This window comes from Ruditapes philippinarum, unplaced genomic scaffold, assembly GCF_026571515.1.
Source record: "Ruditapes philippinarum isolate M1 unplaced genomic scaffold, ASM2657151v2 ctg1067_1_1_1_1, whole genome shotgun sequence".
NCBI lineage: Eukaryota > Metazoa > Mollusca > Bivalvia > Venerida > Veneridae > Ruditapes > Ruditapes philippinarum.
Window position 1 is genome coordinate 137,644 of NW_026867088.1, and position 12,357 is coordinate 150,000.

The 12,357-nt window shown below is 34.9% G+C and overlaps 1 protein-coding gene across 6 annotated transcripts in view; it reads right to left on the reverse strand.

Annotated features, from left to right (window-relative positions):
• LOC132734792 (arginine-glutamic acid dipeptide repeats protein-like) overlaps window positions 1–12,357 on the reverse strand; it is a 158,638-nt gene that overhangs the window by 13,592 nt on the left and 132,689 nt on the right. For 5 of the 6 annotated variants that reach the window (XM_060721643.1, XM_060721644.1, XM_060721642.1 and 2 more), the window contains 5 exons: window positions 8,083–8,172; window positions 4,036–4,223; window positions 3,411–3,575; window positions 1,907–1,990; window positions 474–1,468 (listed from right to left, as the gene is read on the reverse strand). In XM_060721643.1, the coding sequence (XP_060577626.1) occupies window positions 474–1,468; window positions 1,907–1,990; window positions 3,411–3,575; window positions 4,036–4,223; window positions 8,083–8,172 (1,522 nt within the window). The remainder of the gene's footprint in view (window positions 1–473; window positions 1,469–1,906; window positions 1,991–3,410; window positions 3,576–4,035; window positions 4,224–8,082; window positions 8,173–12,357) is intronic. The other variant, XM_060721645.1, reaches the window with a different exon arrangement.

Here is a 12,357-nt window from a genome sequence, read left to right on the forward strand (position 1 = left end):
GAGAAATTGACCAACGGTCACTGTGACCTTGACCTTTGAACTACTGACCCCAAAAACAATAGGGATCATCTGCTCAATAAGACCATTCATCCTATGAAGTTTGAGAGCTGTAGGTCAAAAGGAACTCTAGTTATCGTCCGGAAACGAAGAATGGACGGACGGACGGACGGACGGACTGACGGACGGACGGACTGACGGACGGACTGACGGACGGACAGGGCAAAAACAATATGTCTCCCCCCGAGGTGGGGGAGACATAATTATATTCTGAAATTTCAATTCTTTTTGCAGTGTCAACACAGGGGGACCTATTCAAACAATGTGCAATAAAGCTGTCAACATCAACTCCAGACTGACTTTCAATTTGTGAACGAAATTTTCTAAATGACTGCTGTGAAACAGGAATTGATGCTTCACATTTTTGTAGACATACAGCACTGAATCATATTCATTTAGTGTACTAATGTACTTACATGGCAGTTTTACTCCTGAGGATTTCCTTGTTACATGGGGTAGGCACTGGCCCTGGGGTCAATGTTCCCTCCCTGTCAGAATCAGTGTCTTCCATTATTTCTACTTCTGGTCGTTCACTTTCCTGACATTCAACTTTCTCTCCCTGACCTTCTCTAAGTTCCGTATGACCTCCGACCTCTGCCTGCGAGGTCAAGGTTGTTTCAGTCTGAATCTTACTATTATTAGAACCTGAAGGAAACTCATTTGCACTAGGATAGGAATTACTGAGCCCAGGCTCAAGCTTAGGAGTCACTATTGGGCCCATTTCTTTAGTGGCAGCAAAGCTGTCCATATTAGGTTTTGCACTAGCAACATTTTGACTTGCGTTAAGCATGAAGTTGTCTTGCGGTTCCTGTTTAATAAATACTTTTTCCGGCGATGGAGGAGGTGTAATCACTTCCTCTTTCACTTTAGGAACAGATATCACAGTAGTTTCCCCTGATTCACTGTTGTCTACACCAGGTGGAGACACAGCAGCAGTTGCAGCAGACGTGTTTTGTGTGTCGTCTGCTTCGGAAAGTTTTTGATTGGATGAAATAGTTTCTGGAAATGGTGGTTGTGGATACAAGGATGCTGTAGGAGTGTATTGCGGTCTAAATGCAAATGCTGGTAATGGCGGTAATGGAACAAATCCTTGAGTAATTTGAGATGACACTGAAGGTAACTGCGTTTGTATACCGGTCGGTGACAATATAGGTGTGGATTCTATTGGCTGTCTATTAGGTGACGGATGTTGAGGTTCCGGTCTAGGTAACTCAGCCAGTTTATCACCACTTATAGTACTTTCAACCGGAATTGGTGCCGGCAGTTTCTCCTTATCAGATTCTACCGGACTTGGACTAGTGGGTGGGGAGCTAGATGTTAGATCATCTTGATTATTTTCATCAGCCTCGTTTTGAGTTTCTTCAGCACCGGATATACTGCTGTCTGATAATGATTCCGAGTCAGACGGACCCTAAAATAAACAAGACGACAATGACTGAATAATGATACAATCAACTTACAACAATCAACTTACACAAGTCTACATGTCATCAAAAATATCTATTATGTTGTTGCTGTTTTGAAACAGCAGGTGTTAAAACCATTTCTACAGCTGATTTTTGTATAACGGATTTGCCCTGCTTTGAGAATTAAAGATCTATTGTATTTATCTGCGATTTCTTAGTACAACAGCAGAATAGAGTTTGGTAGAATTGTACTGCTGTTAATTGGCGATATAAATCTGGACTTTATTGCATACCTTGTTTGTATCTAATTCTATATACAAAATATACGTTTTTTACAGGCCTATCATTCAGCGTAAAGCTTTTATCAAAGTATCCATTTTTGACGTCTGCTATTTTTTTCATATGAAAATTGTTTTCTTTGGTAATTTATCAAGATGACTTACCGCACGTTTTCTCTTTGAGAATTTATCGTCTGAATCAGATGCTGGATGACGTCTTTTCTTCTCTTTATCTGAGCCTTCAGAACTCTAGAATTATAAAATACACATTTATATATATACAAAATAAAAGATATTCAAAGCAAACGTTGTATTTCCCTTGTGAATAAGATTCCCGAAATAATAAAAAAATATTATCTTTTCCATTCCTCCCAATCCAATATATTTTCAGTGAAAAAAAAACAAACAAAAAAAACAACAAAAAACTCCCAACACATCAACTATGGATTAATTACAAAATTTAATCGATTTCATATATAAAGTCTGTGTTAACAACGTCTGCTGTACTGTAGTATTGTAAGTAAATCAATGTGATCAGAACTGATTGATCCATTAACCTCACTTATCATAAATATTACTATACCATTACACAATACACATATTAACACACTTATATGCAGCAGTATTTCATTGCATATAAAATTACACATTGCACAACTACAATAATATATATATCAATATAACACACCTGAGTGTACATCAAACACTAAGTGTTTTTTCCTCCCCCCTCTAAGATAAAATCAAAAGATATGTAAATAATAAAATAACATCAAAAGTGACTTCAATCAACATCTGTTACTAGAACATAAGCTCGTAATCTCACATTGTGTTTTGTTACATTTATATCAGGACATAATTTACGCATAAAATTCATTACACATTCAGCATGTGCGTCTGCTGCAAGTCATACAGATTGCCGTGCCTGGCTTAATAACTTGTAAAACCAGAGACATTTTCAAACAACCGAGGTATGAAAATTACATTGCATGCCGAGCTGCATATATGTTGTCAGAACATCTATGCATATATTGTCAGAAAATCTATGCATATACATTCAGTTAATGCCAAGACAGCTGGGACACTTTATATTTACATAATACTGTCTTTATATACTAACTTTTAACCTACTAAATCAAATTAAATATTTGCCCAGCTAAGCTTTAACCTAAGGATTTGCCCTGCTAAGCTTTAACTGCCTGCTAAGCTTAACTGAGAGATTTGCCCTGCTAACCTTTAACCTGTGGGATTTGCCCTGCTAATCTTTAACCTTAGGGATTTGCCCTGCTTATCTTTAACCTTAGGGATTTGCCCTGCTTATCTTTGACCATAGTGATTTGTCCTGCTATGCTTTAACCTGTGGGATTTGCCCTGCTAACCTTTAACCTGAGGGATTTGCCCTGCCTACCTTAAACCTGAGGGATTTGCCCTGCTTACCTTTAACCTGAGAGATTTGTTATGTCACACCAACACGGTAAAGGCAACTTTTCAGCTTCATTGGTGGATAAAAACCTCAGACGCTGTCTATGAATTATTTCAGGCATGAACGGGCACCTTAGTCTAAGAACCACCAACATTCGTTAACATAGCAAGATAGGCCTACAGCTATATAAATAATGAACAACACTGAACATTTACACGAGTCCTCGATACATATAAACAATGACCTTACCCTTCGTTTCTTTTTCTCTCTATCGGTACTACAATTGCTGGATGTACTGAGGGCCGAGGGTGATGAGGGCACGAGGGATTTCTTTGAATCACTTGAAGGACTGTCTAAATTATCTAAACTACTAACACTGTTTGTTCCTTTCTTTTTATTTTCTTTGGAATCAGTCTGTGAAATGAATAAACATTTAAACTTTTTTTATTTCCTGATTATCTTTTTTTATTATAACTGGTTGCATTATATTATTTTCAACTAATATGAAAACAAAGAAATAGATGAGACTAAAGCTTCAAAGCATTAAATATAGACAGACCTATTAACAAACAAGCACTTTTAAGAAATTGACAAATTCTACATTTCCTTTCTACTCATTCATTGTTAAATTCCAGACCAGTTTGTTGAACACAATTAGCATGGAAGCTGTAAGCTTCATTTTTATAACATTCTGTGGTGTATGACCCAATCCTTGGCCAGGGATCAAACTTTCTAACATCAGTTTACCTGTCGTCTGCTTCAAAAGTGAAGCATCATTGCTGACAAATGGCCTAGTTACCGGAACATGTACACTCGGAGATTTGATTATCTGTTACAATTAAGAAAAAGAATAAACCATATATAGGCCACTTACTGAATTCCTATTTTGCCGAGTCAGCATATTGTGGGTGGCGTTTATGTCCCCATCTCGTACTGGCTGGAAGTATGGAGAATCTCCGGGACTGTTTACCGGTCGGTCTACACCGTATTTCTTGAAGAATATGCGACATTTTGAACATAATCGAGGACTTGGTTTTCCAGCATTACTCCAGTCCTTGGAAACTGTAAATGTATAAATACATAATTTTTTACAAGGTCGCTCTACAGGCAGTTAGTTACTTTACACATGTTCCAAATTCATACATCATTTTTAAATAAAGTATTTTAAGTTCTTTTTTTTTATCACAAGAGCATGTCAACATAATTGACAAAGAAAATCAAAGCTTTATTTCAAGACTAATATGCAGTCTTAACAAGTTACATAATAAGCTAACATAATTCATGTCTATCAAATCAACATTGTTTTTTTCTTTTACAGATTGTTTTCTTCACATGATTACAAAAATTATTTGCACTGTCTGTAATTTAAGTTTCATTTAAAAGTAGATATCAACTAATTGAAATTCAATTTAGTGTCGAGAGTGTTTCCTCTATAACAAAAGGACAAAGTTTTATTCTGTTTTGAGAGGAATTACAAATTATCGATTGTTGAATTACGGCTGCATCTTATATATATACAAGTGTGTAATTCACGTCTGAATTTCAAACTAATTCTGACGAATGTCGTAAGCGTTTTTTTCTTGTATGATAACCTATAATCATTATACGCAAGTCGCTGTTTATTTCCAGAATCTATCCATAATGGTAAATAATTACGCAAAGTTTCTCATTTTTTCCCTAGCTATTGTTACATTAAGTATAACAATATATTGTTCTCGATATATACACATCAAGCGCGGGGGGAAAAGAAAAACAGCTTTATCTATTGCAATGCTCACATAGTATGACAGGAAATCTATAACCCTTGCTTAAATTACGTTTCGTCTCAAAATTCTCGATATTCTCGTATTCAATTGAGGAAATATCAATGACAAAAGGCTGTCAGGTACCTCTCTACCATCGGGGAGAAGCCCACGGAACTTTTACATGATGATTTGTAACTGACTTGTAACAGACAAATAGTTAAAACTGTCAAAACCAGACTGGTAGTATGGATTTTCTTTTTCTGTATATACAAAACAGACTGGTTAAATAACTTATTCTTTACGTAGAGAATGAAAATATTTGCCGATGTTGAATAGACAAGTAGAGTAATTGTATCAGACAGAATAGTTCCTCTTATTTCCGAGACGATTTCAAAACATAGCAGAATATGACAAATTCACAAAATAAATTACATTATAATACGTCACAAACAAACGTCTTGTTTCCTTAAAATATGATTTGGCTTCCCATTTATTTTCTTTTATATACAAAACATGACATCTCCAAATAATTTCCTTTCAGTTCACTGACAAAGAAAAACTTTGCGAAAAATTATTGTTGTTTTTTTTTTATTCGTTTTCTCTTAAAAAATCGCAAAGTGTACTTAAAGCAAAAGAAGATGATGGCAAACTGATTGAGGAACATAGAAACTGCATACTTGATTACACACTCTGTATTGAACAGTGTTTAGTGAGCTCCCATTTCAAATATCGGGGAATTAGGCGGGGGGATTAAGTTCAGCCAAGTGGAAAATTCACCGTAAAAGGATGAGGATGGAGGACATTATTTTCTCACTATCGGTAAATTGGATTTCCACAAGTCAATCTAAATATGCAAAGCCCCGCCACATCATCATAATGGCCATTTGGTGAACGAAACACTCAACACATTATGTCTGCGCGGAGAAAATTATTGAAGACGCAAAAAAAATAAAAATAAAAAAAAATAAACAAGACAAACATAAATAACTTGTAAAAGATTATCTGATATTTCATAATGAAGGTGATAACAGATATTAACACTCTAGGTCTTTAATTTTACGACAGGAATAACAATTTCACATTTTCGTCAAAATTAAATTCTCCTAATACAGTGCAACTTCTGCAGAACGACCCTCTGTATATCAATAACCTCTTTTCAACAACTGTAACAATTTTTCTCCAAAGTAAGACTTCATTTAACCTCTCTAGAGCAGGCACCTCTCTACAACAACCGAAATCTTTGTCTCCTAAACTGTGTTTGCTCTGTAGAGGTTGTACTGTATCTTAACTCCAACACTTATTAACTTATAATTAGATTGAAATAAGGAGCATTTGAATGTAAATATAATGTATTGATTAATATTTTGCATCATTTTGTATGATTATGTACTCTGTATATGGTAAGTCAAAATAAAATTCTGTTCTGTTCTGTCACAACCTTGGCAAATAAGTTGTTTGAGACAGTTTTAATATTAGAGATTACACTTATACAGCAGTCATTAATTGAGCCTGCCTCACTGTGCACACTGGTACTGATGCAAAGGCAATTCCTTATTGATCATCTCTCACATTCGAATGGGCAATACAAGGTTACTTAGTGCAAACATTTTCTCTTGAGAAAATTGTTTAAAAAAACAACTATGCCAAGGGTTGACTGCAAAACTGTTGTAACTTATATGAAAAATGTAAAGGACTTGCACCATTTTGCAATCAACCCTCAATGTGTAAAAACGAACTTTAGTTTGATATATCACTAGCTTTATTTCTTCAACACATAATTGAATAATTTCTTGATTAATATGTATAAATGGAGCACCTGTGCGGTATTGAAACAGTCCCTGTATGACTGTACTAGATCAATACTAACAAAGTTAAAATCCTATCCAACACATGACCAAATCAAATTTTAGAAGATTAAAAGAAAATTGAATGAGAAAAAAACAACTGCAAAACACTTTTAAGAAATAAGCCAGAAGAGTCTATTTTAGCATGTACCCATAAGAAATTGTTTAATGGGTTTGCCCTAGTTTGAATTAGAAAATTCCATTACTACTATTGAGATTCTAGTAATTTAACACCATTTCGCACAGAACTCATGTGAAATACAAATTTTTTTAAGACAATAACTAGTGCACTTAGTTGAACCATGCTTTAAAAGAAAAGCTACAACCTTTGGTTGAACCATTCTTTTAAGTGAAAGCTAGAACCTTTGGTAGAACCATGCTTTCAAGTGAAAGCTAGAACCTTTGGTAGGGCATGCTTTCAAGTGAAAGCTAGCATCTTTGCTAAAAACATGCCTTCAAGTGAAAACTAGACCTTTGGTAGGACATGCTTTCAAGTGAAAGATAGAACCTTTGGTAGGACATGCTTTCAAGTGAACGCTAGTATCTTTGGTAAAACAATGCCTTCAAGTGAAAGCTAGAACCTTTGGTACAACCATGCTTTCAAGTGAAAGCTAGAACCTTTGGTAGGGCATGCTTTCAAGTGAAAGCTAGAACCTTTGGAAGGGCATGCTTTCAAGTGAAAGCTAGCATATTTGGTAAAACCATGCCTTCAAGTGAAAACTAGAACCTTTGGTAGAGCCATGCTTTCAAGTGAAAGCTAGAACCTTTGGCAGGGCATGCTTTCAAGTGAAAGCTAGCATCTTTGGTAAAATCATGCCTTCAAGTGAAAGCTAGAACCTTTGGTAGGGCATACTTTCAAGTGGAAGCTAGCATCTTTGGTAAAATCATGCCTTCACGTGAAAGCTAGAACCTTTGGTAGAACCATGCTTTCAAGTGAAAGCTAGTACCTTTGGTACAACCATGCTATCAGAAAAGCTAGCACCTTTGGTTGAACCATACTTTCAAGTGAAAGCTAGCACATTTGGTACAACCATGCTTTCAAGTGAAAGCTAGAGCCTTTGGTAGGACCATGCTTTTTAAACAAAAAGCTAGCACTCAAGGTAGACCCATGCCTTCTAACAAAAGCTCGAACCTTTGGTAGAACCATGCTTTCTTATGAAAGCTAGAAACCCTGGAAGATAAAAACTAGTACCTGGGTAGGAACCAAATATCTTATATCTGAACTAGATGGTGACAGTTGCTTCTTTAAAATGTTATAAAAATTGTTGTCAATGTTGTACAAGTTACTGTAAATGTTATACAAGTTATCATAAGTGTTGCTAAGATACGTACCAGTAACAAGACAGTTCTGACATCTGTATCCAGTTAAACCATCACTGTCCTCGGAATCATTCTCTGAATCACTGGCGGAACTCAGGTCCACTGTAAATATATATATATATATATACACACACATCATAATATAGGTCATGCACCAAACTTTGTTTTCCCTCCTATTTCTTCAACCATTACATTGTAAATTCTTAAGAACACATACAGACTTCTGAATCTGACCAGTTAAATATTCATCTGTCTGAATATTCTGTATGGGAATTTTATTATAAAATATTATATTGGCCCAACAAAACTCACCCCTCATCTATTTCTTTACTATACATTAGTACTAAATTATCTTAAATGAACTTGTCCATCCTCCGATCTGAAAAGACCATTATTTTTTTTTTTTTTCAGGAAAAATTTCAAGATAACATTGTATGTATAGACCCATGGAGGTGCTGATCTTGGGTCAGCACTGGTCACATGGGTAGTATGTTGTTACCAGTAGGTAAAGGGTTAAAAATAAAATATTAAAATTAAACATTGTCTCTTCAACAGGATATAGTTTCATATACAAATATTAAAAGACAACATCAACTCCATTTTGATACTGACAAATATTCATTGATTAATGTACTGAATGTATCACATGGTTGCAAGTCTAACAGTATTACATGGACTAAGGCATCATCATCAATATCTCATCAAGCTATTAGTGGTTAATAATTCATAAAATATCCATAAATGATACTTTTAAATTGTATTGATTCAATTCCCAAGCACAAGTTAAATGCTATAAGAAAATTTATTATATCTCAATGTTTTTTTTTTGTTCCACAAGGCTTTGAAATTTGGATTTAAATGAAGCTTCCTAGAATTATTTATTTGTTTTTGCTTGAAATATATGAAGTCTTGATCTCCTTGAAAACAAAATATGCCTTCCTAATTCATTGCTTCCTTATACAAATATATATGCCTTCCCTTATGAAAATATATATGCCTTCCCTAATAAAAAATATATATATGCCTTCCCTAATGAAAATATATATGTCTTCCCTAATGAAAATATATATGCCTTCCCTAATAAAAATATATATGCCTTGCCAAATGAAAAATATATATGCCTTCCCTAATGAAAATATATATGCCTTGCCTAATGAAACAATATATGCCTCCCCTAATCAAAATATGTATGTCTTCCCTAATGAAAATATATATGCCTTCCCTAAATAATTACATGTATATGCCTTTCCTATGGACTTACCCAAGTATTTATAAGAAATGTGTATTATATGCCTTCCCCTAAAGAAATAAATATGCTTTTCCTACGGACAAACTCAAGAACATATCGTAAATAATAAAGAAATATATAATGCCTTCTGTGAAGACATAATCAATGCCTTTCTTTAAGAAATATATATGCCTTCTCCCAGACAAAACCTTTGACCTTTTTTTTAAAAAAGAATTATATATCCCTTCAAAAAACTATATGCCTTCCCTAAAGAAATATATACGCCTTTGATTTTCAGGCATTTCCTACAACTATGAAATGGTTCCCTTCTTCCTACAACTATAAAATGGTTCCCTTCTATCACTGGCTGTCACATACTTCATTCTTACGGACAGGTATACTCCCACCTTTTTTAAAAGTGTAAAATTTGAACCAACAGTAATCAGTAATTTAAGACTACTACCCTTCACATTGTTGCACCCCCCCCCCTTCTTTCTAAATCATTCATTAAAGCCCTCTTTTCTTTTTATCAGTTTCAAACATCTCAAATTAACCAAAATCTGTCACTTTCAAAAACGAACCTATATGGTTTTTCCTAATGAAGGTTTTTGTTATGCGGCACATGTTATATAAAACGGCAAAATTTTATTTCATTATGAAAATACTTTCACCCACTGTTGCAAAATAACATGACCTTTATGCCATATTATGTTTTTGTTTATGTGAAAACCACCCACTTACAACGTTAGAAAATCCATTCATCAAACAGGTTTGATTTTCATAAGGCTACTGGGTTTTGTCATTTAAGATTTACTCCAGTCATTTGTCATAGGTTATCTATCACTTACACTCTTTTAACATGGTTCAAATCTTTATTTACTGATACTTAGCAAACAACCAACATTCCTAGTGCACTAAACTTATTAAAGTTACTCATTAACAATTTAAGTGATATTTTTTGAACAAGTTCGGTCCAAACTAATTTGTCACGAAAGTAAACGATAATGTTTAGATAAAATAGGTCAAAATGTCTACTTGCAGTTTTGAACACTATGCCTCCCTCCTACAGACATATAACCATGATGCCTCACCAAGACACTTCCTACCCAGTCCCACCACACTCCACCCCACCCAGAGTCATTCTGACCCAAATCTGAACCAAGCAATTATTGGTTCATTTTCTAACAACTTATCATATTAAAAGTTTTCTTGCATTGTATATTATTCTCATTTTAATGTATATACAAAACATTGCACCATTACCTCAAAAGTATGCACTAAAATTCTCCGAAAATATTCCCCTCTCTCAACAGACAGGGGAACGACCATAAAAGGAAATATACCACTTTACATGGGGAACTTTATTCTGCAATAATGGAGTAAATGTTTCCCCAATGAATACCACATTCTTTGTTTACAAGGCAAGTTTGATGTTAGTGTACCCCCGGGACAGTTTTAGTGGGCAGAAATAATACCAAGATGTAAAATAACGGCAGATGTGCAGGGAACCAGTATCCTCGCAGACACAAAATATAAAATAATGGCAGATGTGCAGGGAACCAGAATGCTGACAGACAGCATTAACTCGATCAACTGCCATATTAGCACAAAAATTCTACAATACATGTAATCAGGCTTCCAAACAACAAAAAACGATGTCTCTTACCAGTAATATGTACCACAAAATAACTCTAGTTAACCTATAGTCTATGATATATTTACTGCAGAAAAACTGCTGTACTTGGTTATCAAGTTCTTTTTCTAATACATTGTTATTGAAATCATTATTTCATATTATTGTGATGTTGTTCTGAAAGGAATGAGGACCACTGAAAATCTTCAGGACATCATTTCCTTTAGTTTAAACATATTTACATGAAGCTTAAGCATGAACAAGTCTGCTTCCTGGAACCAACCAGTACTGGTGTCGTACTACGAAACATGGCGCAAACGTGCAATGAAGCCTGAGAGGAAGACACCTTAACCACTAGCGATCCCCACTCCACTTAGTGTATAATTTCATATATAAAAGATGGGCATGGTTTCAACCACCAGTCTGCCATAAGGAGATCAACCTTATAAAATAATTCAACATCCATAACTTAACTCTACAGCAATGAGTTCCAAGTGATTAAACTTGCACAACACTTGAACAGTCCAAACAATGAAAGGGGCTCAAAAAATAAAGATACGAACAATAGTATATAGCCAGGTGAGAATGCACATGTGTGCAGGCTGGCTTGGTTCTATACTGGTAGCAAAGACTTATCACTTTTGGTTCCGGCACTGGCTAAAGGTTAATCCCACTATAAATCCATGTTTTTTGTTTGAAAGTTTACTCTTACATCTTCAAGTGACAAGAAATTAAACTCGCAGTGTTTATCTTTTTTATATTAGTTTTTAGCCTGCAGTCATTCTAAAATTAATGTACTGAAATGGGAATTGTAACATCTTGGTCTAGTGAAATACAACAACAAGCTAATGGTATTATACCAAAAATCATAACAATTCTATAATGGCATATTTCATACCATTACCAGCAATGCTGCTTCAAGCTAAATGTCCTTGATGTGTTACATTTTAGCAGCTGACGCTTAAGACTGTCAAACAAATTGAGTGTTTTTTTTTCCAATTAACCGTTCCTATACATAAGACAGACTTAGGATAGGCTATGACAACATCATTATATTGGCCGTCTCATAAGCCCGAGGTGATAATTTCCTTAAACATGGACAGGAAAATGAACTGTTGACTATTGACTTTCAAAAAAACTAGTTATCTTACCATAAATTTATGTAAGTAATGAAGCAAGCTTGTACATTATTGTCTTGCAAGTAAGAGAAAATAAGGCCCTTAACTCTTACCAAAAGTGATAAGCTTTAGCCAACAGTATAGAGCCAAGCCTTGCCTGCACGTCCCTGCAATCTAACCAGGCTCTATACTGTTGGTAGCTAAATTTAATATTGAAAACTTTTAACCTGTGAATGAACTGTTCCAAATTTAAAGCCTGGCAAAAACATTGTACAAATTCAGCAGATTAAAAGTTAGCTCATACCCTG